This window comes from Malaclemys terrapin, chromosome 1 (assembly GCF_027887155.1).
Source record: "Malaclemys terrapin pileata isolate rMalTer1 chromosome 1, rMalTer1.hap1, whole genome shotgun sequence".
In the NCBI taxonomy this organism is placed as follows: Eukaryota; Metazoa; Chordata; order Testudines; family Emydidae; genus Malaclemys; species Malaclemys terrapin.
In genome coordinates, this window is record NC_071505.1 from 341,682,186 (window position 1) to 341,709,409 (window position 27,224).

A 27,224-nucleotide genomic window follows, 5' to 3' on the forward strand; every position below is an offset into this window, starting at 1 on the left:
TCAGGAGGTGGTGTTTCCGGTGCTGAGGGAAGATGGCGGCGACTATGCGGATCCAGAGCGATTGGAACCAGGTGCTGAGGTAGGAGCCGCCCCCCCTCCCCGCATAACCCCCCCGCGCTGCTCCTCCTTAGAGACCGACACCCCCATCTCCCCCGCCCCCGGGGGGCGCCCGCCCTGCCCCCGGCAGTAACACTCCCTGCGCCAGAGCCCCCTCTCCTGGGGGAGCGATACCGCATCTCCCCGCCCCAGAGACCCCCTCTCCTTACCCTCCCTCTGTGCGTCCTGGCTGCCCTGCTCCCTCCCCGGTGCCGCTGGTCTGGTCTGTAAGTAACAGGCCCTTTGTGCTTCTCTGCAGGAGGAACGAAGGCGAAGCCTGGCTGAGCTGCAGGAGCCCAGGTGAGTGGCGACTCCTCCGCCACTGGAAGAGACTTCCTGGCCCTGAGATGGGTGATGCACTTAACATGATGCATTATACATGGAGCTGGGGGGGGCATATAGGGGTGAAGCACTTTACCTGCCCATGAAAAAGGAAATGTGTGGGTGGTGACACCCCCACCAAGCTCTACACAGCCAGATTTCACCTCTTGCCCTGCCCTTTGTTCTGTGTTCCTGGAGAGTGGCCCCAAAGGAAGATCATATACACACCCTGAGCCTTGTGCTGACCCAAGAAACTCAGAGCTGGGTGTCTGCCTGCACGCATGAAGCCCTTCTGCTCTTCTTCAAGGGAGTTAGAATCATAGAATATCAGGGTTGGAAGGGACCTCAGGAGGTCATCTAGTCCAACCCCCTGCTCAAAGCAGGACCAATTCCCAACGAAATCATCCCAGCCAGGGCTTTGTCAAGCCTGACCTTAAAAACTTCCAAGGAAGGAGATTCCACCACCTCCCTAGGTAACCCATTCCAGTGCTTCACCACCCTCCTAGTGAAACAGTGTTTCCTAATATCCAACCTGGACCTCCCCCACTGCAACTTGAGACCATTGCTCCTTGTTCTGTCATCTACTACCACTGAGAACAGCCGAGCTCCATCCTCTTTGGAAACCCCCTTCAGGTAGTTGAAGGCTGCTATCAAATCCCCCCTCATTCTTCTCTTCTGCAGACTAAACAATCCCAGTTCCCTCAGCCTCTCCTCATAAGTCATGTGCTCCAGACCCCTAATCATTTTTGTTGCCCTCCGCTGGACTCTTTCCAATTTTTCCACATCCTTCTTGTAGTGTGGGGCCCAAAACTGGACACAGTATTCGACATTGGTATGGCCTCATCTGGAGTAAAGGGGAACGCTCACGTTCCTCGATCTACTGGCAATGCCCCTACTTATACAGCCCAAAATGCCGTTAGCCTTCTTGGCAACAAGAGCACACTGTTGACTCATATCCAGCTTCTCATCCACTGTGACCCCTAGGTCCTTTTCTGCAGAACTGCTACCTAGCCATTCGGTCCCTAGTCTGTAGCAGTGCATGGGATTCTTCCGTCCTAAGTGCAGGAATCTGCACTTGTCCTTGTTGAACCTCATCAGGTTTTTTTTGGCCCAATCCTCTAATTTGTCTAGGTCCCTCTGTATCCAATCCCTACCCTCTAGTGTATCTACCAAGCCTCCTAGTTTAGTGTCATCTGCAAACTTGCTGAGAGTGCGGTCCACACCATCTTCCAGATCATTAATAAAGATATTAAACAAAACCGGCCCCAAGACCGACCCTTGGGGCACTCCGCTTGAAACCGGCTGCCAACTAGACATGGAGCCATTGATCACTACCCGTTGAGCCCGACGATCTAGCCAGCTTTCTATCCACCTTATAGTCCATTCATCCAGCCCATACTTCTTTAACTTGGCAGCAAGAATACTGTGGGAGACCGTATCAAAAGCTTTGCTAAAGTCAAGGAATAACACATCCACTGCTTTCCCCTCATCCACAGAGCCAGTTATCTCATCCTAGAAGGCAATTAGGTTAGTCAGGCACGACTTCCCCTTCGTGAATCCATGCTGACTGTTCCTCATCACTTTCCTCTCCTCTAAGTGTTTCAGAATTGATTCCTTGAGGACCTGCTCCATGATTTTTCCAGGGACTGAGGTGAGGCTGACTGGCCTGTAGTTCCCCGGATCCTCCATCTTCCCTTTTCTAAAGATGGGCACTACATTAGCTTTTTTCCAGTCATCTGGGACCTCCCCCGATCGCCATGAGATTTCAAAAATAATGGCCAATGGCTCTGCAATCACATCCGCCAACTCCTTTAGCACCCTCGGATGCAGCGCATCCGGCCCCATGGACTTGTGCACGTCCAGTTTTTCTAAATAGTCCTGAACCACTTCTTTTTCCACAGAGGGCTGGTCACCTTCTCCCCATACTGTGCTGCCCAGTGCAGCAGTCTGGGAGCTGACCTTGTTCGTGAAGACAGAGGCAAAAAAAGAGTTGGAGCTTGGGGTTGGAGCATGTTTCTGCTGAGCTCTTTAGAATAAATCTTAGAGAGGGAAAAGCCCGGTTACATCAGAGTTTGCAGCCTTAGTGTAGTCCTTTTGGTTCGTTCAAGGTACAAACTTACAATTAGTCAGTTGAGTCTGTAGTCTAGGTGTGTACCTGGATTTCTCTTCACTGCTTACCTCTCACGTAGCGGCATCTGCAAGTAACACTATCTAGTGGACAAAAACGGTGAGGAGTCTGGTGGCACCTTAAAGGCTAACAGAGTCTTCATGCAGCTGAAGAAGTTGGTTTTTTACCCACAAAAGCTTATGCCCAAATAAAGCTGTTAGCCTTTAAAGTGACACCGGACTCCTCGTTGTTTTTGTGGATACAGACTAACACGGCTGCCCCTCTGATACTTGACCTAGTGGATAATAACTTGACCTCCATTATACCTGTCTTTGTCACCTCTCATCTGGTCTACAGCAGTGCAATATATCTGGACATGAAGCCATCAACCCTTAGAAAACTTCAGGTAGTACAGAAGACTTCATCAACATGGTCCACTGCAAGATCATTGCATCTGTCCTCCACTCTTTACATTTTCTGTCTGTAGAATACGGGATCAAGTACAAGATCTTGGTCTATATCCTTAAGGTGCTCAAATACTCTGGGCCTACGATATCTAAAAGAGCCTAAAGTTCTGGGGTGAAGAGTGGTCAGCAATTCTGCTTCTCTGACACAAAGGAGCTTTCTACCATAAGAGTGAAGCTCCTCTGTTTACGGGGCTGTGCTTTCTCAGGGGCTGGTCTCAGATTGTGGAATAAACCATCACAAACCTCCCCACCTTCTATTTCAAGTGCAGTGCATGCTGCTTTGATCTGCCATCTCTAACATAAACACACAGCAGCATGTATGATTTATAGTAAAAAGCCCTAATAAACCACAGCTCTGTACCACACACGCTTCTCTCACTTCCTTTTACCAGAAAGAGAATGAACCACATGTAACAGGTGTTAGGTACATCACTTAATGCATTCTGGAGAGTGCTCAGCTATGAAGGTGATGAGGAGGGTAATATAAGAACTACTTTAGAATAGGATCCTTAAGAATGTTTCTCCCTCCCTCCCCATGTTCATATTGCTCTTCCATGAGCACCCTCCAATTTGTCAGTATCTTAGTTGGAACATACCCAGAACTGATCATGGTATTCCAGGTGTGCTCACATTGAGTCTTTATAGAGAACAGATATTGCCTTATGTGTTGTGATGCTGCTTCGTATACAGCCTGAACTCATAGCCGCCTTGTTGCCACACTTGTCTTATTTGCTGTCAGGCTTCACTCTCGCATCTGAGCATTATCTGTTTTGTGGGTTTCTCCCAGTTTTCCAAGCAGAATCCTGTTATATTTTTTGCCCGTGTCCAGGCCCTTTTTGTTAGGTCAGTGTTTACGCTTGTGTCCAGCTCCTCCTAGTTTAATGTCATCCGCAAACTTCAAACCATAGGACATGGTTCCTATCCAAGCTAAAGTGAATTAATTTTTCAAGTAAGTGTTCCTTACATACTATCAACTGCTTTAGTTAAATTAAAATATATCTACTACATTCTTTTCATCTACTAACTTTGTGATTTAAAAAGCAGTTAAGCTTGTCTGGTCATATTAATTCTTTACTAACCAGTCAGACTATTTGAGTTAAGCAAAAGCTCCCATTCTTACCCTCCTTTTTCACCTGTTATGATCCGTGAATCCCAAACCTTCCTCTCTGCCTGATAGACAGGCATATCAATCATGTTCATTAATTTTCTCCCAGATATATTCAGTGCCTTTGTCCAAATTGAATCTCATTTAGTAACTGAATGTTTAATTAAAAAAAAAAAAAAACTCATAAAGGAAGATTAATAAATACAGGGTTATATTTACATGTGAAATGTGTAAAATGCTAAATCATCATTTTCTCTGATCTTTAATATTTCTTTGTACTGCAGGGAAATCTACTTTGTATGGCAGCCTGACATGCCAGGGAGTAGGCTCAGATGGGATTCCAGAGATCTCAGCCTCTGAAGGATTTGTTGTAAATGAAATAACCAAGGTACTCTTATTTCAGTGTATTTGTATGTTTGAAGGGTCAGCAAGTAGCTAGTACTCAAAATTAAAATGCTACAGTCAATCACTAGTGTGATGCCAGCAATACAGTGTGCTCTTCCATGTACTGCCTTATGATCTAAACTTTAGCGTAGAAAGTGCTTAACAATTTGTCCTGATTAGACATGGTAACTGCACTAGTTGAATTTAGTTGCATGTGGTGAGTTTTGGACCAGTGTCTTCTAGACATGAAAAGAGGCCATCAAACTTTTTTCATTTAAAATCTTTAATCTTAAAATAGGATCTTAAAAGTGAAAGACCAAGTACTTTGTCCACCTAGGTGTACTGGCATTTAGCTACTACTATGAGGAATGCTCTCTAAATATCCTGAAGTTTGGTGGTGTGTGACCAGGCTGTGGATTATATATCTTTTGTGGCAAGATAATGAGTCCGTAAATCAGCAGGTAGGAGGTGAAGAGATAGTAAGGATGTATTATTTTTAGGAGATTGTTTTCCATCTGTACATGCACATAAGACATGACTGTAAATGTTATAATTCTGTACAATTAATTCTAACAACATTGTAATCTTTTTCCCCCCCACTCATTTAGAAAAGCATACTCGTTTCTTGCCCTCATGAAAATGTTTCCACAAAATTTTTGGCACCATACACAAGCTTTTGCAGAATTCATCAAAAAAGCGTAAGTAATCTTGCTGAGTAATTAGAGATGCATGGAGCAGAATGTTAATAACATTCTTTATCTGTCTGCAATTGTTGCAGACCAGTGAAGCAAATGGAGTGCTATGTGCCTTTGCATAGAAACTTAGCAACAAACTAGTCTAATCAGGTTGGAATTAAGTTAGTATTTCGACTTTCTATCTTTAAACTTGGTCTCTCCAGTTCATTACAGGAGTGGTGTATGAAAACAATCCAGAGTAAATTCTGCAATCCTTTGGGAAGCTTAAAATAGAGATCCCTTTAGTTACATGGAAGAATAGGGTGCTGTTGCGTTTTGCTGCCTTTTGTGTTTTTTGGGTCACCTGTAAATCTAATTGAATCGTAGTTAAATTCCATCCAACAGCCCCCCAAAATACATGAAACAGTCACATATGATGCAGAGAGGCACTTGGTTTTCTTGGTAAAAGGCTCTGGAATCCTTGGTCCCTGGAATCCTTCTCGAGATCCAATTCTACTGTGACAGCTACAAGGAACTGACCAGCTATAATAAAAAAGGGAAGAAAAAAAAACTTTCCAGTGACGTAGAACCATCAGATTTTCACTTTCCTTATTGTTACATTATTTGAGTTTTGTTGCATATTAATGTAATGTCATCAAGGCAGGGACCAGATTTTCCTGTACGCTTATTTGTACAGTGCTTAGCACAAAGGGGCTCTGGTCCTAACATTGGGCTCTGAGTACAACTACAGTACCTATAATCCATCATAGGAAAGCATTGCTCTTTGACAACTGGGTGCTTCACCGCTTTGACAGGAGCAGTTCTGTGGATCAGCAGAGTGGATCTACTGCAATGATTCATGAAGTAACTACATCAGCGGCACTACATTCACCCTACATGGGGACCATGCTACTCCATATCCCTTCTTTCAATAACTGGGCTCCAAAAATATCACTTTTGGCCCACTTTCCCATGGGGGCAGCATGGTCTAGTGGTTAAAGGACAAGACTGAATCAGGCAACAAGCATTTGTTTTTTACTGGGCCACAGTTCCTGTGTGACCATGGGGAAAGTCACTTCACCTCGGTGCCTTGTTGTGTGTCAGTAAAAGGGGAGATTGAGATGCTTTATTTGTTATTCTAGTAGCACTCAGAGACCCCAGTGAGAACAGGGGCCCAATGTGACAGGTCCCGTACAAACATATGGGGTGACCCGGTACCTGCCCAAAATGTGGGAAGGATGCCTTTCTCCCACAGTCTCCTCTGGCTGGCTCTTGTTTTCTCTTTTCCTCTATCCTGCACTTTAACTACAGTCTCTGCTCACTCCAGTCCCCCAGCAGGTTCCACCATAAAGGGGAAAAATTGGTGAATTACATCAGAAATCATTACAACACTAGAGAGTGTAACAGGCTGGGCAAAGGGTCTAGTAATGGTATGGAACCCTTCAACTCTAGGTCTCTAATTCAAGTCCAGACCAAGCTTGTCATGGCAAAGCTGCTGAACTGGTGGCTGTTTGTCCTAGAGGAAGTGAACTTGGCCTTTTTAGTATCCATGGTGTGACTGCTGTACTTAATCCCCTTGTTGGCAGACTCAGCAGAGAGGCTAGGATTGAATGGTTTATGAATAATGAGTTACTTTCACCTCTTAAAGTGTACCCTCCTGTTCCGGGGCGAGGCATGAAGGCGGGGCAGTGTGGGCAAGGTCACACTACTGCTGCCTGTACTGTGTCTGCTTTGTGGATAAACAAAGGACTCCTCACTTTCCTGGGCTTTTAGTCCATCTCCTTGCCCCAGCTTTGTTCTTTATTTAAACATAATTCTTATTTTTGTGGGATTTTGTGCTTTTTCATTTGCTCCTCCCCCTCCTCTACTCCCATATAGTACCTGCACCTCCCTGTTCCGCATTCTCTATTTTGGGGAGCTGCTCACATTCTTAAGTGACGCAGCAAAGCTGAATTTGATCTGGGACTTTCGTTTTGGCATTGGAAGGGAGCACATGGCTGGGAAAATCAGCCTTCGATTTGGCTGATTTTATAACTCTACCTAAAGCTTACCCAAAGAAACTAAAAAACGTGTGTATCCCAAACGAAACCTGTTCTGCCGCAGAAGGGAGAAGAGCAGAAACTTGCCAAGTCTGCGAGGGACTTGGCTTTGCAGATCTAACTTACTTGTGAGGTGCTTAGATACTGTGGTAATGGGTGCTATAGAAAATGCTATAGTAGATGCTGAAAAATAAATGTGTTCTGTTTTTGTAAAAACACATCTTGATGCACAGTATGTTTGGGGAAAGTGGCATTTTCACATCTCTACAACTACATCTCTACAACTACACCTCTACCCCAATATAACGCTGTCCTCGGGAGTCAAAAAATCTTACCGCGTTATATCGAACTTGCTTTGATCTGCCGGAGTGCGCATCCCCATCCCCCCAGAGCACTGTTTTACTGCATTATATCCGAATTTGTGTTATATGTGGTCACATTATATCGGGGTAGAGGTGTATGTATTAAAAGAAAGTGAGGTTGTGTTAAGAGAGAGTCAGATTAGTAATGTCAGCTACAGAAGCAGAGGGGAATGGCTTTTCCTGATTTCCATGAATACATAAGTGTCTCCAGAAGCTGCAGGAATGCCGAAGTGCCGGTTTCAAAGCTGGTACCACAGAAAAAAGCAAACAGTCTGCAGCTTGCTTTGAGTGAATAAATGAATGAGCAGGGGGCCGGGAGTTTGGAACTTGCAAAATAGAGAGCTGACATGCTCCAAAAAGCACTCTCTCTCCCCCCCCACACTCCCTGTCACACTCCACCCCACCCTGTTTTGAAAAGCACATTGCAGCCACATGAATGCTGGGATAGCTGCCCATAATGCACCGCTCCCAATACAGCTGCAAATGTTGCAAGTGTGGCCACACCACTGCGCTGGCAGCTGTCAGTGTGGACAGACTGCAGCGCTTTTCCCTCCTCAGCTGTACGAAGACAGGTTTCCCTCACAGCGCTGTACAGCTGCAAGTGTAGCCAAGGCCTGAAGTGATTTGACTTGTGCTTTCACGGAATAGCCCCAGCCAGCAGAGCTCTTATGTGAATTTTAAATAGTTTTAAACACAAAAGCAATCCACAAATTCACATTTTTGTTTAAAATGAGTAATGGAGTCCTGCGGATCTGCAGCCATGTCACCCCTAGCTGTGATCTTGCTTGTCAGAACTCCTGAGCTAAACAGAGTTTGTCCTGGTCATTGCTTGGATAGGAAACCAGGGAAAACATGGTGGCAAATCATTAGGTGGCATTCTTCATTCTGAGTTGGTATTGAACTGATGCCTCAGTACGATGCCACTAGATAAGTTTTTATTTTAGATAAGACATAAAACCTGAGTGCTGACCACTTGTTAGTAATAAGGATCCCATATCCTTTTCTATTTGAGTAAGGCCTTAGCTCCAGCATCCTATCAGAGTTCCAATTTGAGTAAAAAGCAACAGAGGGTCCTGTGGCACCTTTGAGACTAACAAAAGTATTGGGAGCATAAGCTTTCGTGGGTAAGAACCTCACTTCTTCAGATGCAAGAAGAAGTGAGGTTCTTACCCACGAAAGCTTATGCTCCCAATACTTCTGTTAGTCTCAAAGGTGCCACAGGACCCTCTGTTGCTTTTTACAGATTCAGACTAACACGGCTACCCCTCTGATACTTGACACCAATTTGAGTAATTATGTTCTGTTTTCCTTCAGCTGAAGACTATTCTTAGTTTTGTCCTTAACTGTTCACTGTTGCTACGATCTGTTACCCAGCTGTCACATTCCACCCCAGGAGTAGCTGTACTTTATCAGTGGGTGAAGTGATATGATTACACAATGCGTTACAAAACTACGTCATCCACAACTAAAATGCAGCCCCCTTCAGATTAGAAGAAGTCTATTTACCAGATCACAGCAATGATGCACAATATTTTGGGGAAAGACAAATTTGTGCAAGGATATAAGGCAAATGTTTGCTGTTACAAAAAGTGGTAAATTGTGTGGGAGTCAGTTTATCTACTTAATGAGGATGAAGTCAGCCCTACTAGAATTTAAGGTTGTGGCTGCTGGGTGTCTGAGTATTTCAAACCTGATGTTTTGCAGGTTTGGATCTGTTTTCCTATGCTCGCAAACACAATGCCCTTTCATGGCACTGGGAGTTAAGCAGAAGAGGCTACACTTAGGTACCATATTGTGTAAGGAAGGGAATATTGTCTAGTAATTAGAGCAAGGGACTGCGTCGGGATTCTAGTCTAAGCTCTGCTACTGACTGTGTTGTTTTGGGCCAGTTGTGTAACCTCATTACTTCAGTTTCTTATTTGCAAAAAGGGGTTTATGCCTACAGTGTAGAAAAATCCTGGTCCCTGTTCAACCCAGGCTAACCCAAAACTTGGTCTGGCCAATTGAAATGTAATTATTGCTATCCCTCCATGCTGCTGACCTGCCCTTCAAAATCCACTCCATCTCCTTGCCCATGCAGAACTCTGAGCTGAACCAGAGAAAAATATTAGCAAAGTCTCTGCTTGTAAATGCCACCAAATTGTAAGAAATTGAGGTGGTTCAAGTCAGATAATCCAGTTGGTCAACATGTCTGAATCCTGGGTTCAGGTCAGATCATACCAGCAGCTTGTCCTTGAGGGAGAGACCTAGAAGGTCTGTATAATACACCTTAATCAGGAAACACTCATTTTAGCTACCTATTCCCTTCTGTCAAGCTCCCTTCCCCCTCCAAAAGGGAGACAACCCTTTTTTTTTTGTTAGACTAAATGAGAGAGCCATGACCTTGCTAAGCACATTCTTAACATTTATTAACGAGAGCCTCCTAACATCTGTGAGGCCAATGTCTGTAAAAGGTCTTGAGGTCCTCAAATGAAAGGTGCTTTGTATGTGGAGAGTATTATCAGACCAGAATCGTTCAGCTATGCATGTGAAGTGATTGACTATGATTGCTTAGTTGCTATGGTGAAATCTGCAATATCTATCTCTATATAGGTGTTAATACTGAATGCTTTGGTTAGCAGGTCTCCTTCAGCGCAAAATTCCCTTGCGGGAGTGAGCAAAATAAGCATGTGTTTGCAGGGTCACGTAATGCTCATACTGTTTGGTGCTGTCTTTCCAAACAGATAATCTGCATTGATATTTCCAGTGGTGGGGGCCTTGGCGTATCTTCCAGCACTGATGGAACCATGAAAATCTGGCAGGCGGCTAATGGAGAAATAAGAGTAAGAACTTTGGCTCTATCTTTGGGTTCTTCTATGTTTTTTTTGGTCTCAAGTTCATAGATTCTAGTGTCCTGCTTTGGCTCCTAACTAATGGTGACTGTGCACTGAGGTCCAGTGCGGTTACGGTGTTGTCCTTTGAGTGAGACATTAGCATAAATTTCACTTCTGAGGTCAAAGATCTATTAGATTGTGGCATAATCTCCCAAGGGACGTGATGCTCAGAGGCCATGGTGATGAGTCCCAATATTAGAACATGGAGGGACAGTTAGAAGTGATGGTAGCTACGGTGCAGTTGTTCACTGTCTGCTTCTGAACTTATCCCACTGTAGAAAATTGGCTATGTTCATGGGGGATTTGACCATGTCCACGATTTAGGTAGAAACTATGCTTTCCTAGTACTGAATAATGTAATACAGGATGGCATCGGGTGATAACAGTGGAACTAGCACACAGTTCTTTGTTTTTCCAGAGACTGTTGGAAGGCCATGTGTATGATGTGAATTGTTGCAGGTTTTTCCCGTCGGGCCTTGTGGTTCTGAGTGGGGGAATGGATGCCCAGCTAAAGATCTGGTCAGCAGAAGATGCCAGCTGCGTAGTAACGTTTAAAGGTCACAAAGGAGGTACACAAACTAGCCTTTAAAATGCTTAATTTGCTGCCTGTATAATTACATCACACCAGAGGGCTAAAGTTCAAGCATCAACCTATTACATTTTTGTGCTGTGCATTAACATTAGATGCTTCAGACTCCAAGCATTTGTATATAAAACACAGACAAAAACGGCTGCTATTCTAAACACCTGAAGTTGTTCATGATGCATTTCAGGTTTTGAATCTGTATAATAGGGAAAAGAAGGGAGAACAGCACAATAGTCTGCTCGGAGTTGTGAACATGGAGTTAGGATAGCATTTTATTCCTCCTCTGTACAGTTGACAGTCGAACTCCTTGTTATCCTAAATAGCCTCGTATCCCTGATTATATGCATTATACTGAAAATTCCTTCCATTATAATTGCTTATTCAGCATTAATCAAGACATTCAGATAATAAAGGTTGTACCACCGTTGCTTCAGATGATATTTTTCAAATGTCCAGCAATGTTGTAGGTGCCTCATAAACAAAGTAAAGACACTGTTCATGCCTCAGAGCATAAAGTCTGTTTGTCATGCTGAATTTAGGGGATGGTCATTACCTGACAAGAGGGCAGGGGACAGGAATGGCATAATAAAAACATCTCAGTAAGCCGCGGTAGCTATGTGAGTGGGAGAAGCTCTCCCGCCGACATAGCGCTGTGCACACTAGCGCTTATGTCGGTGTAACTTATGTCACTCAGAGGGCTGGTTTATTCATGCCTCCGAGTGACTTAAATTAGGCTGACACAAGCTGCAGTGTACACATAGCCTAAGTGGCATCTATCTGTCCAAATACTTGAGCAAAATGTTAATGCAGTATCTTTCTAGTCTCCTGCAGTGAGCCTTCCGTAATTTTCTAGTCTCCTGCAGTGAGCCTACCGTAATTTTCACTTGACCTTTTTGTGTATTTTTAAAACGTGCAAAAGGCTTTGCAGATGTATTACAACAATATTGTAAATTAATCTGACAGGAAATGTAGCAGAGCTGTAGTGAGAGGAAATCTAGCAGACTTCTGTTGTCTCCAAAATTGACTTCATCCATTGTGTGCATAATTGGATCTTAGGCAATCTCAGCAGCTGCAGTCAGCTAGAATAATTAAATTTGGTTTTGTCTGGTTGCAGTTGACTTTTGTTTGAAAAATAGTCCTGGCATTTGAACTTGCTGCCTTTGAACATTGCTTCTGTATGCGGACAGTTAATTAAATCTTGTAACTATTCAAATATACCTCTTTAAATGTTAGAAACAACAGTGATCTAAAATTGTAAGGGAACATGCTTTCCATGTTGCTGTATCTGGAATAAACAGGTATCACTAACCTGTCCAAATTCATGATGGGGTTATCTAGCTCAGGGGCCAAATTCAGTTCTGGTGTGAGCAGATGTAACTCCAGTGGGATTTCACCCAAACGGCCTACTGCCTGTGAGATTCTGGTGCATGCTTTCCAGCTTTTTAAAGCAAGATAGGTGCCTTTTCCAACCTTGCTGTAACTTCCTCGCTTCTACCCTTCTGAGAGGTTTCTTTGCTTTGGTGTAGGTATCCTGGACACAGCCATTGTGGATCGGGGAAGAAATGTCATTTCCAGTTCTAGAGATGGCACTGCCCGCCTCTGGGATTGTGGAAAATCCGCTTGCCTAGGCGTTGTCGCAGATTGTGGTTCTCCTGTGAATGGCATTGCTCTGGGCGTTGCTGACAATACAATAAATCTGGGCTCACCTGAAAATGCACCTAGTAAGTAATATATAGAGGTTTTCTTTTTCCCTTAAAAAGTTGTACAGTTCAGACGTGCCATGTGCAGACTCTAAGGAAAATACGTAACTACTGTTATGAGAGGGGAATCCTTCATCGCTTGGGCAGCGGTCTCATCTGACAGCATAAACTCAAGAGGAAGGGAAGCGGGCCATCAGGGTTGCTCACTGGAGTCCTGAGAGAAGCTGACGAATACAGTTCCTTTTTAGAGGATGATATAGACTAAAAGGTGTAGCCAATTATTTGACTACACTCCTAGTTCATTCTTAAAAATGTTTGAGACCAAATAACTGAACGTAGCCAAATTTATTGTCTAAAGACAAAGCAGTACAGTACAAAAAGCAAACATACATACCCTCCTTCTGGGAAGCAATTCTTATCTTGCAGCATGGTTACCCTACACTGGATGATTACCTGTTCTGTTCCATTCCCTCTGAAGCACCTGGCATTGACCACTGTCGGAAGACAGGATACTGGGCTAGATGGACCTTTGATCTGATCCAGTATGGTCTTTGTTTATACAGAAGCTGTGCTTCAAAGACAGGCATTTCAGCTAGTAGTATGTCTAGTATGATTTTACGAGTTACAAAAGTCTGTACTAAAATCCAGCCCACCAGTTCGTAACAGTTGTTGTTTTGTTCTATACTTTTCTTATCTCTGTTCTAGATAATGTTTTCACCCCTCAGCTCAGAGAGAGCCGAGAAGCATCCCAGCCTGTGCTAGGACACACCGTTCATATATCTTAGCTTTGACAGGCTTCCCATTTTCTAATGCCAAAGCTGAGTTCAGCTTTGCAAAGTGTAGTGGGATTTTTGACATGGATGAACTGAACTGTAGGGAGAGCTTAATACGTTTAGTTAACATAATTTCCCAACACTTATTTATTTGTGTGTGTATATCTATATATCTGTAACATGTATTATATTCATATTATGTGCATAATACTCGTTAATATGGTTTATATTACATCTAACATTAATGTATTGGCTAAAATTAGCAGGAGACTCCATTGGCTCTAGGATCTGTGTGATTATTGGTCCACACTGCCATTCTTGTTGTTTAGGGGTATGCTTCTGCTCCACAGGGAGCTTTGGCATGGGTTTCAGCAGGAGTAAGATTAGGCCCTATATAATTGAGGCCTTTGGAAATGAGTATTTTGTCTGTTGGTACATGAATCTCCTTGCTTTTCCCTCCCTAGTTAAAAGGGTGTTTTCTTCCCCTTTCCCACCCCAAAAGCATCAGACATTTTGCCAAACCAAGTACTGGTCTCAACCTCAAAGGGACCTTCTGGATTTCCATGTAGAAAGAGGTACGTCCTATGAGCGTCTGGTAGAGATTTTGGTACCATCAGCATAAGCCTCCCCAGTTCTGTTGCTAAGATGCCTTGCAATACTGCCAATAATGTTAACAATTAGAATTTTAACAGGTGAACGAGAAATTGGGACAGAAGGGAAAATCCTGCTGTTGGCTCGGGAAGACAAAAAGCTCCAAGGTGTGGGATTACAGAGCAGGCAGCCGGTAAGTGTCTCATGAGACCTGTTCACTACTGTCCATTCAAAACCTCTTGGCACCTTTTGACCTATAAGGGGAGGGATAGCTCAGTGGTTTGAGCATTGGCCTGCTAAACCCAGGGTTGTAAATTCAATCCTTGAGGGGGCCACTTAAGGATGTGGGGCAAAATCAGTACTTGGTCCTGCTAGTGAAGGCAGGGGTCTGGACTCTATGACGTTTCGGGGTCCCTTCCAGTTCTATGAGATAGGTATATCTCCATATATTAAACCCGTCACAGGGTTCTTTCGTATGATAAAAAACTATGTTATAAGATGAAATGTTAACAAGCATTTGGAACTCATTTAATGTCTGTTTGCTGTACACTTTTTCTCCTGACTTCATAACATACAGGTGTGCAATGCACCAGGTAAATATTGGAGCATGCATATCGGGAGTGTGATGCATTGAAACCAATGCAGTGATTACACATTGAAATGAGGATCTGTAACAAATTCCATTCAGTGTATAATCATTTATTTTTCTAAAGGAAATTAAATGCAAAAACTGCTTGTAGAAGTTTGCAATTTTTAACTACAAAATTCAGAAAATGTGGCTATTACACCTGTAAATTAAGACATAAATTTAACACTAAAGGGGCAGAAGTGTGGTAGCAGCTGTAACTTTGCATTTCCTCCCTTTCCTATGTTGTGATCTAGATTTTAATGCAGAGGTTCAAAATGGTCTTTTTATCATGTGTCTAATCCCAAAATGCTTTGCAAATTATTCATTCAGCACTGTTGAAATACAGCCTTCTCCAGGGGGGTGGTATCACTGACAGTATAAAAGTGGAAGGGCAGGGGTGTGGAATTTTTGCCAAGGACCCCAGGGCAAATCTAGTTTTACAAAAAGCACAATGGAATTCTTAATGTCCACACACATTTTCCCTTGGATTTTAAGGCCTCCCCTTTCAACTGCCTGGTGATGTTTGGTTTTATGTTGTAATACTAGAAAAATGCCTTAATGGCTTAAGAAAGAAAAACATGGGTACAATCTCTCTAAAAACTGTGGTTCTGTTTGAAAGCCCAGTGTAAAATCAGCCTGGCATAATCTTGTTAATTTGCATCCATCTCTTACATTTCCTAAAAAAAATCCTTCATAGAAGTACAGTCTCCGGTATTGGGACAGGTGTTTGCCTTACACAGTACAGGTTCCTTTCTTTTATGGTATCTCCTGTACACACTTTTCCAAAACATGGGCCAGATTTAAATCCTCTTATAAAATTTAAATAGAGGACAGAGACTGAAGAGGTAGAAACACCGGTTGAACCATCTGAGTTTGGAAAAGTAATGGAGAGATGGCAAACGCTGCATTGGAGAAGACTCTTCCACCAACTGTAACACAGTTGTGCCTGAAACAGAGGGAGGTTGCTGCAAGATTAGCAGGGAGAGGAGAGATTTCTAGGCCCTGCAAGGAAGGCTGGAGGAAGACCATGGGGGTATTATATGCCCAGTATTCTCCCTGCTGTCTCTGTATGATGTGCTACCTTCTCTCTCCAGGGGAACCCCAGCAGTATTAACTACATATATTGCCAATGCTAGTATGACAGGATCATTCCTGGAGGCTTTCTTTGCATTATTGCTTCTGGATGTCTTGGGATGAAGCAAAGACTTGCTAGCCCCATGTTGCATCTGACAGGTTGCATATAATTGTTTGTGATAACTCATGGAAGTGACCGTATCCATGACTTCCTAAATAAATCACTCATTCCCTTTTCCCTGGGACGCCTATTAAGAATAAAGCTGCTGGGTTTTGTCTTTCACACTGCCTGTGAATAAACTGATATTTCAAGTCTTCTCTCCTTTCATTCCCAGGTGTTTCTCTTTGTTGGATCCGATGCATTTAACTGCTGTACCTTCCTCTCAAGCATCTATCTCCTAGCAGGGACTCAGGATGGAAATGTATATCAGCTGGATGTGAGAAATACAAAGTGAGTGGCAGGAGTGGTGGAGTGTTTAAAGCAGTGAATTCAGTGTTGGTGAAAGGAGCTAAATTGACAGCCGTGGTGACTGTAGAGCAGGTACAGCACAAGCGCCAGTAGTGCTGATATCCCTGGGATGCTGGCTCCTATAGTAAGCCACAGATCAGGCGTATCAGAGTCAGTTACTGTTCAGTCTTTTTCTTAGTGCACTATCTCTGTGCTTCAGGGCTGATCTGAAGGGACTCCTGCTAGAAGTGAGAGAACAACTCGATCTCTCTGGCCTATTCAGCCCTTGGTATCTCTACAGAGATGACCAATGAGGATGCCACGTGTGTTTGTGGTGGTTTTGTTGTAGACTCTCTTCCACTAGGAATTGGACTGAGACTACAATATGGATTCATTTTTATATAGACTGCTGAGATACTGAAGAATGGAATTTGTCTTGCTTTATGTAGATTTTGGTTTTATGCTGAGTGTGCGCCCCTCCAAAGATCTGGATACTCTTGACATACTTAAAATCACAATAATGTAGGAGTTAAATATAGAACAGTTCAAAGCAGCAGCACTTCTTCCTACCACATCATTTTATCGGCTGTCATGCAACCAGTGCAGCTTTAAACGCCTTCCACCAGACGGAAATCCCATCCCCCATTGCCTCCGACAATGAGCTTAGATATAACACGCCTTATAAGTGGTGCATTCTACTTGCAATATGATTCTCCCGTTCCAATTTTTCAATTGATCTGTCCACTGCCAAGTGTTTCCTTTTTCTGAAAGCTCCTAGTCAAGCTCGTACATTCAGTGCAATGATTAACTTTCTTTATATTAGTGCCAAATGCACATTCCAATTGGGAGGTTGTCAAGATACCACCTTCGGATGAAGACACGACAGAATTTAGCATTCCATGTCTGAAAAATTCCTTTTCTGTTATTGGAAAGAACATCCGAAGAAGTGGGCTGTAGTCCACAAAAGCTTATGCTCTAATAAATTTGTTAGTCTCTAAGGTGCCACAAGTACTCCTGTTCTTCTTGTTATTGGAAAGTCTCCAAGCTTTCATCTATTTCATTAAGGATAATCTCTTTAAATTCTGTATGGAGGGAATCCTGGTGCTTGCCTACAAACGAACTAGCATTTAGATCCCTTTATATCTTCTAGAATTGCCTCTGGAGGAATCATTGAGGGTGGGAGGGATAGTTCAGTGGTTTGAGCATTGGCCTGCTAAACCCATTGTTGAGAGTCCAGTCCTTGAGGGGGCCACTTAGGGATCTGGGGCAAAATCAGTACTTGGTCCTGCTAGTGAAGGCAGGGGGCTGGACTCGATGACCCTTGAGGGTCCCTTCCAGTTCTAGGAGATAGGTATATCTCCTTATATTACTATTACATTGCCCTGATCTAGTCACTGAAGGATAAAATATTGAGCTTTGCAGACTGGATGTGTCTCTATCTTTCCAGTTTTATCCCTTGTCCATGGTGACTAACCACCAGCTTTCCAATCTCACTCTGTATAATTCATGTGACCCTAATGGTTGTCTGATACATCTTTAATCACTTTCTTCTCTGTTCTGTTTGCTTGTTCTTTATTATGTTGCATGTGGGAGGTGTCCTGACGGTTGGGCCTATAACTTTTTGCCTGTTTGGGAATTAACCATGAAAAATAGGTCAAGTTATCTTTAGTAAAGAATGTTATAAACAGGTGCAAGAAAACCAGACACAAAACTGAATTAGTCCAGCAAAAAAGCCTACTGATCTAGCTCAAGGACTGTGTTGAAGTCAGGTTTGTAAACAAGAAAATGTGGGTCCTCAAATTAATGAACCAAAATTGGTGTGTCAAAAACTAGGCCTAATTGATGGACAAAATGAGGGGTTGGGCTGTTCCACCCGCCGCTCCCTTTCTGGGTGCTTGAAGAAAGAAACTTTTTTGGGGAAAAGAGAGAACAGAGGCTACTGAAGCATCATGGGTGCCACCATTTCCTGGGGCCCTGGGTCTTTGTCACGCTAACCCTGAGAGATGTCCTGACCAGACTGAGCCAGAGAGAGGGACCCAGATGACCATCACTATCACCATCAGCTCCAGCTGAATCCCAGACATCACATGGGATGAAATGGGATCAGAGTTTAACAACAACACTTCCAGCCCATCTCAACTAAAGTCTCTTTTCGCCAAAGGACAGTTATTGCCCTCTTTGATATCATCTAAGAGACTGTCAAACACAAGGAGTTTTCCTTCTAAAAACTCTTTCCAGCTAAAGAGAGAGGGAACCAGGAATGTTATTAAAATCAGTCTTATTTAATACTTTACTTTTCAAATGCTTTGACTGTTTTCCTTCTTTTCTTTATCTTTATTAAGAGGTTAAAAGGATATTTAATGGTGTGTTTGCCCTGGTGCTAAGAAAGCCGAGGTCTATACCGAGCCTTGTTTAACACTGGTTAATGTTAAACTGTGACGGGGTTATGTTAACAACTTTGGCCCATATATGCCATCTAAATTAATATAACAGTGTGGTCCTTGATTATAATACTTGGACCTTGTTTTTGCTGGTTTTTCTAGGGCTCCAGTTCAGATCATTCATCGATCAGGAGCACCAGTGCTTTGTCTGCTCCCTTATAGAGATGGATTTATTGCCAGCCAAGGTAATACAAGAGTTACTGAGGCAACAGTGTTTACTTTGCAATGTGGTTACCTTAATCGTCATCTTCGTAAGACACTTTTGCACATTTCTTGCAGTGTGTGGACACGTCAGTTTCTGCTTGCGGTCCCCTGAAGCAGAGAAGAACTGTTAAAGGCATTTTTATAAAACAAGGGCCTGATTCTCCGCTGCCTTGCTCCTCTTGGAGTCTCTTACGGCTCTGCAAAATGCTACTGTTCTGTGTTGGGAGCGTTTCCCACCCACTTTGCAGAGGTATAAATCTATACCAGGCTGTTCAGAAGCAGGCCCCCAGTGAATTAAGAGGATGTGATGAGTATGTTCTGACCAAAGACCAGAGCTTTTAGATCGTATCTATTTTTTTTAACCTCTTGACGTGTTTCCAGTCTGGTGCTGGAGAGGAGCTTCCAAAGGGCTAGCTGGAGTTGCTCTTGTCTCTCCTCTTGGATATGTTCACATCCCTCCATATGATCACCCAGTCTCACTGTGATCATGCAGCTCTGCTTTCTCTGTGAATTCCTGGGTTGTGGTGCAGGGTGATAGCTGGCTGTCCAAGTGACATTTTGGGTCCGTGTACACAGGAGCTGGAGACGTAATTTCCAGCTCGAGGAGATAGACCTGCACTAGCTTACTAGAAATAGGAGTGTAGCTGCAGGGGGGCGAGCGGTGGGATCATAATCAGGTGGCTAATCCCTCAGGCTGTTCGCATCCCCATGGCTACGCTTCTGTTTTTAGCGCACTAGCTCAATCCGAGCTAGCATGGACATATCTGCTCAAGCTGGAAATTACACCCTTAGAGAACATGTCCACAGCAAATGGATGACAAGTGACATAATGGGAACAATGTTAATCAGTGTTTCATTAACTTCCTAACATTTCATGTTCTTCTGTCATCATTCCCCATTGGTCTCCCAAAACAACTGACTCTTCCATGAGGTACCCCAATCTTCTGAGGGTCTGTCTGGCCAAACTGCCAGCCCACAACCCCTATTCAAAGGACTCTGTTGGCTTTGTGTAACAAGTGCAGTTCTTCTTCATTCTTATGATTTAAAGCAAGGGTAGGCAACCTATGGCATGCGTGCCAAAGGCGGCACGGGAGCTGATTTTCAGTGGCACTCTCACTTCCTGGGTCCTAGCCACCGGTCCGGGAGGCTCTGCATTTTAATTTAATTTTAAATGAAGCTTCTTAAACATTTTAAAAAAATCTTATTTACTTTACATACAACAATAGTTTAGTTACATATTATAGACTTATAGAAAGAGACCTTCTAAAAACGTTAAAATGTATTACTTAAATTAGAGTGAATCAATGAAGACTCGGCACACCACTTCTGAAAGGTTGCCGACCCCTGATTTAAAGCAATGATGGGGCTCTGATACAAAACGGTTCCTGTATATGCCAATCTGCATCAGTTTGTAGTTGTGAGAATGTCTTATCTAACAAGCAGTTCTATGTTCCTTATCTGTTTCGTTTTTCATCTAGGTGATGGAACCTGCTTTATTATTCAGCAAGATCTTGATCATGTAATTGACCTCACAGAAGCAGACTGTGACCCTGTATACAAGGTAATGGCTAAGTCTACTTACTATTGGCCTGAGTACCAGCGAGGGGGAATAAAGGTGCCACTCTGCAATGGCTGCCATTGTCTGGTGATTTGGCAACCAGCAGAGCTGGCACCTTTTTGAGAAGTGAATTTTTAAATTTACTTTTTTTACTTGAATAATAACACTTCACACAAACAAATCCTCATGTCATCTGTCTGAGGAACAGTAGCGTAATTTCTCCCCTCAGATGGGGAACTGAGGCAGAGAGGTTAAGTAACTTGTTCATTGTCAGAGAGAGCTCTGATTAGAACTCAGGGGCTCCTACCTCAGCATTCAGGCGCGTCTATTTAGAAAAGTGACTAATGGAAAAACGGCACAGTTCTTACCCAGCTGAGCTGTCCACTGTGCATATTCCGAATCACATCTGTTGATTTCAGAAATCAGAGTAAGTTTTTGCTACTCTTTATTCCCATAAACCCTGCTGAGTCAACACAGCTCTGGGGGAGAGGCATTGGATTAGGATCCAGCTCCGTACAGCCACAGTGTTGAGGATGATGCTTAGCGCTCCTTGTAACCAGGTTCCAGTTGCAAAGTAGGGCTGTCAAGCGATTAAAAAAATTAATCGCTCAATTATTCGCATTGTTAAGCAATAATAGGATACCATTTATTTAAATATTTTTGGATGTTTTTCTACATTTTCAAATATATTGATTTCAGTTACAACACAGAATACAAAGTGTACAGTGCCCACTTTATATTTATTTTTGACTACAGATATTTGCACTGTAAAAAACAAAAGAAATAGTATTTCAATTCACCTAATACAAGTAGTGTAGTGCAATCTCTATCATGAAAGTTGAACTTCCAAATGTAGAATTATGTACAAAAAAATAACTGCATTCAAAAATAAAACAATGTAAAACTTTAGAGCTTCCAAGTCCACTCAGTCCTACTTCTTGTTCAGCCAGTCGCTCAGAAAAACCAATAATGCTGCCTGCTTCTTCTTCAGAGTGTCACCTGAAAGTGAGATCAGGTGTTTGCATGGCACTGTTGTAGCCAGCGTCGCAAGATATTTACATGCCAGATGCACTAAAGATTCATATGTCCTTCATGCTTCAACCACCATTTCGGAGGACGTGTCCGTGCTGATGATGGGTTCTGCTCGATAACCATACAAAGCAGTGCGGACCGACATGTTCATTTTCATCATCTGAGTCAGATGCTACCAGCAGAAGGTTGATTTTCTTTTTTGGTGATTTGGGTTCTGAAGTTTCTGCATCAGAGTGTTGCTCTTTTAAGACTTCTGAAAGCATGCTCCACACCTCGACCCTCTCAGATTTTGGAAGGCACTTCAGATTCTTAAACCTTGGGTCGAGTGCTGTAGCCATCTTTAGAAATCTCACATTGGTACCTGTGACGAACTGGAAATGTTCTTAATGTTTTCTCTGAATACTGTGGGTGCCTCAGTTTCCCCTATGCAGTTCTTAAGTATCTAGGTGGTGGGATAAGGGTGTATAGTTCCTGCAGAGCAAAGGGACAGTGTACATAAATGCCCAACACTCTGTCTCCTAGCAACTGATGGCCTGGGCCCCTCCTCTGCAAGGTACCAACTAAAGGTGTTGAAAACAAAAAGATCAGGTAACCTTCTGGCCCGGGAAAAAAACAAAGGCCAGAAAGAAGGGGCTGGAGGGGTTTTTCAGTTTGGAGCTGGCTGGGGACTAGGAGTGAGGGCAGACGGGGGTATCGGGCTTGCTGGGCCCCAAAATTGACCCGGCAAAGGGGTCCCATTCGCTGAACCAACAAGCCCTGTTTTAAACCATGTTCCTGTCATCTAATAAACCTCTGCTTTACTGGCTGGCTAAGAGTCACGTCTGACTGCGAAGTGGGGGTGTGTACAGGACCTCTGGCTTCCCCAGAAACCCCGCCTGGGCAGACTCGCTGTGGGAAGCACACGGAAGGGGCATATGCTAAATGCTCCTAGGAAAAACCCACAGGGTAAAGCCGTGTAAGCTTCTTGCCCTAAAAACAGTCTGCTCTATGGAAGAGGAGGCTCCCCAAAGTCCTAACTGGCTTTGTGGGGAGCAGTTCCAAAGCATCGCCTGGGGACTCCGTAACAATACCTTCTTTGCATTTTATCAGATCTGCAGTGAAAGTGTTCTTAAAATGAACAACATGTGCTGAGTCATCATCTGAGACTGCTATAACATAAAATATATGGCAGAATGCAGGTAAAATAGAGCCGGAAACAACACAATTCTTCCGCAAGGAGTTCAGTCACAATTTTAATTAATGCATTATTTTTTTAACGAGCGTCATCAGAATGGAAGCATGTCCTCTAGAATGGTGGCCGAAGCATGAAGGGGCATATTAATGTTTATCATATCTAGCACCTAAACACCTTGCATTGCTGGCTACAAAAGTCCCATGCGAACACCTGTTCTCACTTTCTGGTGACATTGTAAATAAGGAGCAGGCAGCATTATCTCCTGTAAATGTAAACAAACTAGTTTGTCTTAGCAATTGGCTGAACGAGAAGTAGGACTGAGTGGACTTGTAGGCTCTAAAGTTTTGCATTGTTTTATTTTTTGAGTGCAGTTATGTAACAAAAAAAATCTACATTTGTAAGTTGCATTTTCATGATAAAAGAAATTGCATTACAGTACTTCTATGAGGTGACTTGAAAAATACTGGGTTTTGTTTATCATTTTTACAGTACAAATATTGGTAATAAAAAATAATATAAAGTGAGCAGTGTACATTTTGTATTCTGTGTTGTAATTGAAATAATTTGGAAATGTATAAAAACATCCAAAATATTTAATAAATTTCAATTGGTATTCTGTTGTCTTACAGTGCGATTAAAACTCTGATTAATCACAATTAGTTTTTTTAATCACAATTAGTTTTTTTGAGTTAATCGCATGAGTTAACTGCAATTAATTGACAGTCCTATTGCAAAGTCATATCTTGTCATCTGTTCCAACACTATACCCCACTGAAGGCAGCATAGGCCAGCATACCCGAGGGTAGGGTTACCATATTTCAGCAAGAAAAAAAGAGGACGGGAGGAGCCCCGCCCTAGCCCCGCCCCTGCCCCTCCCACTTCCCGCCCCCCCAGAACCCCCAACCCTCCCCCCGTTCCTTGTCCCCTGACTGCCCCCTCCTGGGACCCCTGCCCCTAACTGCCCCCCAGGACTCCACTCCCTATCTAAGCCTCCCTGCCTCTTGTCCCCTGACTGCCCCAACCCTTATCCACACCCCCACCCCCAGACAGACCCCTGGGATTCCCACGCCCCATCCAACCACTCCCCATCCCCTGACAGCCCCCCCCCAGAACTCCCGACCCATCTAAACCCCTCTGCTCCCTGTCCCCTGACTGCTCCGATCCATCTCCCCACCCCTGCCACCTGACAGCCCCCCCAGAACTCCCAAACACTCCCCCCGCTCCTTGTCCCCTGACTGCCCCCTCCTGGGACCCCTGCTCCTAACTGCCCTCCAGAACCCCACCCCCTACCTAAGACTCCCTGTTCCTTGTCCCCTAACTGCCCCCTCCTAAGACCCCCCCCAACTGCCCCCCAGGACCCTACCCCCTACCTGTACCCTGACTGCCCAAAACTTTCTCCACTCCCCCCAAAAAGCCCCCCCCCCCCCGTTTCTTGACTGCCACCTCCAGAACCTTCCTGCCCCCTGACCTCCTTACCCTGCTGCTCAGAACAGGGTGTTGGGCTCTGTGCAGCCAAGCCGGACACGTGGCTGAGCTCCCCAGCACAACAAAACCCGGTCCCTGGCCCTGCACAACAAAACCCGGTCCCTGGCCCTGCACAGTGCTGCCGGACTGGGCTGCAAGGGAGCTGCCGGCTCAGAATGCAGGGCGGATCCGGCTCCTCTACAGTTGCTCCTGAGTCCAGCCCGGGACTTCCCTGCAGCCCTCCCAGCCGCTCGCTCTGCTCGGCGGAGGGGGGGGGGGGGGGGGGGAAATCCCGGACATTGTGAGTGCTTTACAAATTCCCCCCGGACGCTATTTTTAGCACACAAAAGGAGGACATGTCCGGGTAAATCCGGACGAATGGTAACCCTACCCGAGGGCAGAGTTTGGCCTGCAGACTTTTAACTGGTGGTGATCCGTGAGCAAAAGAAATCCATCTTCTCTCTCAGATCTGACAGAAAAGCCCATCTTGTAAATGGAGTGCGTTTGATTGGTCATCTTTGAAACAATTTCAAAAACCCCCAAACACCTTGTTTCTAAAAGTTGTTGCTGAATGACTATAAAGCTTTTAGCTGTCACATTATAGACCCCAAGTGCTGTTACACAGTCATCTTTATAATGGCAAATCTGAAGAAAAATGGACACCAAGAAACATGCCCAACAGTGCTTTTCAACAGGACCACCTACCATTTACTAATGTGTCGTCTTCCCTCTTCCTCCAGTTTTCCTTCAGGGAAACTGCTGCATTTTCAGCTAAGCCAGTGTTGTTCTATGGCTAGCTTAGGAGATAATACTTTTTCCGAGGGCTGCTGATTTCTTTCCTTCCCATCTCAGAAAATAAAAACATTCAAATGTTCCCATTTCTCTTCAGACTTTTGCTGAGTTCAGAATCCACTATAATATAGCATTTGGGGAAGTACATGAGCTTCTGTCAGTAGCAAACTGCCCTATCCATGGTGGTACCAGTAGGATTTCCAATTGTTAACACGGAGATACCAATGTAAGCAGATCCTCTTCAGAATATCCTAATGATCATGCCATTGTAATCCTTTGTGAACATCATGGGGCAGTTACCCTTCCAAGAATCTCTGGCATCACCTTGAAGTCCTAACAGTCAAGGGAGAGGTTAAAGGCCATTCACTATATATTTATCTTGTGGTAGCTCATGGAGATTCCAGTCAGGGATCAGGGCCCCATTGTGCTGAATGTTATCCAAACAGTTGCGGGGCGGGAGGGAGAAGTCCCTGTCTAATATGGGTATGTTTCTATTGTGAGTTGTCAAGCAGCTCCAGCTGGTCTTTCACCTTGCCAGTGGCCAATTATTGTGATTTGTAGGCCTCATGGGAGAGGGGTGTTTTAAGGATGGATTTAAGAGGAAAGAAGTTTTTCCCCACCCATATGGGGTTGCATAGGAAAAAGCACTAAGGCGCTTGTGAGAAAAGCAGATGAGGAGGATGATAATGTAAGAGGTTTTCTTTTTAAATATTTTCATTTCCCTCTTCTAGGTAGCTACATGGGAGAAACAAATCTATACATGCTGCAGAGATGGGATGGTGAGGAGATACCAGCTTTCTGACCTCTGACCATTTGTGGTGTGTGGGAAACAGATGAACAAAGAAACAAGGCTAAAGTCTAGCTAGGTTAGAACCTAGGCCATGTAGCACTTCCAAATAAAAGCAATGCTACCTTTCTAGGACTGTACAGTATATATGAAGTGTGTATATATAAGCTTTGAGAACATTGTTGTGATAAAATCTAAGAACAAGGCTGTACATAGAATTCTTGATCTTATGCTGCTTCTTACAACCCAAAGTTTAGACCATTCTCTTCCAGTAAGCAGCTTGTAGAAGATGTTAATGCAAGACCCTTTGTATCTGCAATATATGTACCGAACTGTTTTCAACATTCAGTGGACGATTTTGGTATTTCTAACAAGACTATGATCTTGGGCTGGAGAGACACGAGATCTGGAGGTGACCATACTGCAGAATTGATTGAAATAAAGGGATTGACTTTTGATCACCCCTTTTCTAGAGAAGTTTTTGCATTTTCAAGACAGTTAATTTAAAAGCAAAACAACTCTGTCCATGTCACATTCAACACCTCATAACCTTTCTTGTGACTCTATTCTACAATAAAAAGTGTGATTTTTTTTTTTTTGTGAATTTAGTGAGTAGCCGTGATTTGATCTGACTAAATTTGAGATTTCAGTTTGATCTCCACGTGAATGAAATACATATGTTCTTGTGCACTTTAAAAATATATCCAGTTATAGCTATTGTAGTGAAGGCCACATTAAAATTCCACCAGTTTTTGTTAAATCAGTAATTACATAGCTCTTATAGTATGGTGAAAAGCATCTTTTTGCCATAGGATTTCAAATAATAGCGGCAGACTGCCATTTTCATCTAAATGTTAAGTCTAAGGGACAAATGTTCAGTCCTGTCGACTCTGATCTACCTCCACAATTTGTGTCCGGGTGTTTGTAAATTCCTGTTCTATCACATGCTATCAAAGAGTGAACAGTGGGCTAAGATTGAGGAACTCCAGAGATCTGATGCAGCTCTGCCACTGACTCGTGTGACCTTGGGCAAATCCCTTTTAATCTTCCTATGCCCGGTTCCCCATTTGTAAAAAGGGGTGATCCATAACTACCTTATAGCCAATCAAAATGGTCATAAGAATTTAGCCCACATACAAAATCTGCTTTCCCACTTTCTACTTCTCCTGAAAATCTGCTAATAAAACCCACCAGACCCAGTAGAATTTGTGATGGCTGAGTTAATGTGTGTAAAGTACTCTGAAGACAAGGAACCATTTACTCTTAAATAACTAACAGGGTACATGCCGTAGTGTCAGTGAGCATTTAGGAATATAGGATTAGCTTATCAGAATGCAACAAGGCACCTGTAAGATTTTTGTCCTCCCCCCCTGTCATTGATATATGTGAAAATGAAATACCATCATGCCCCAATACTGCTAATGTGTATGATGGCACATTGTGTGCTGAGCTGGGCATTGTTGGTAAATGAATGCACACCAGGAACTGTGCTGGGTGTCCTGTGGCCCCACTCCCTACTGCAAGGAATACCCCACAACACAGTA

General features: G+C 43.6%; 1 protein-coding gene across 2 annotated transcripts; it reads left to right on the forward strand.

Moving 5' to 3' along the window:
* On the forward strand, positions 1–26,271 carry PAAF1 (proteasomal ATPase associated factor 1). Of its 2 annotated transcripts, XM_054015879.1 has the most exons (12): positions 1–79; positions 356–396; positions 4,381–4,484; positions 5,089–5,178; positions 10,279–10,377; positions 10,847–10,997; positions 12,541–12,735; positions 14,180–14,271; positions 16,116–16,231; positions 18,772–18,854; positions 20,352–20,434; positions 25,625–26,271. In XM_054015879.1, the coding sequence occupies exons 1-12, from the start codon at positions 33–35 to the stop codon at positions 25,700–25,702; spliced, it is 1,179 nt and encodes a 392-aa protein (XP_053871854.1). In that variant the 5' UTR covers positions 1–32; the 3' UTR covers positions 25,703–26,271. The 2 variants fall into 2 exon arrangements, with proteins under 2 accessions (XP_053871854.1, XP_053871855.1); XM_054015880.1 differs by lacking the exon at positions 5,089–5,178.
* The last annotated feature ends 953 nt before the right edge of the window (positions 26,272–27,224 follow it).

Coding starts and splice junctions, on each gene's coding strand:
- PAAF1 (XM_054015879.1), top strand. CDS start 33: ATGGCGGCGACTATGCGGATCCAGAGCGATTGGAACCAGGTGCTGAG. Junction 80..355: donor GATTGGAACCAGGTGCTGAG/GTAGGAGCCGCC, acceptor GCTTCTCTGCAG/GAGGAACGAAGGCGAAGCCT. Junction 397..4,380: donor GCTGAGCTGCAGGAGCCCAG/GTGAGTGGCGAC, acceptor TTTGTACTGCAG/GGAAATCTACTTTGTATGGC.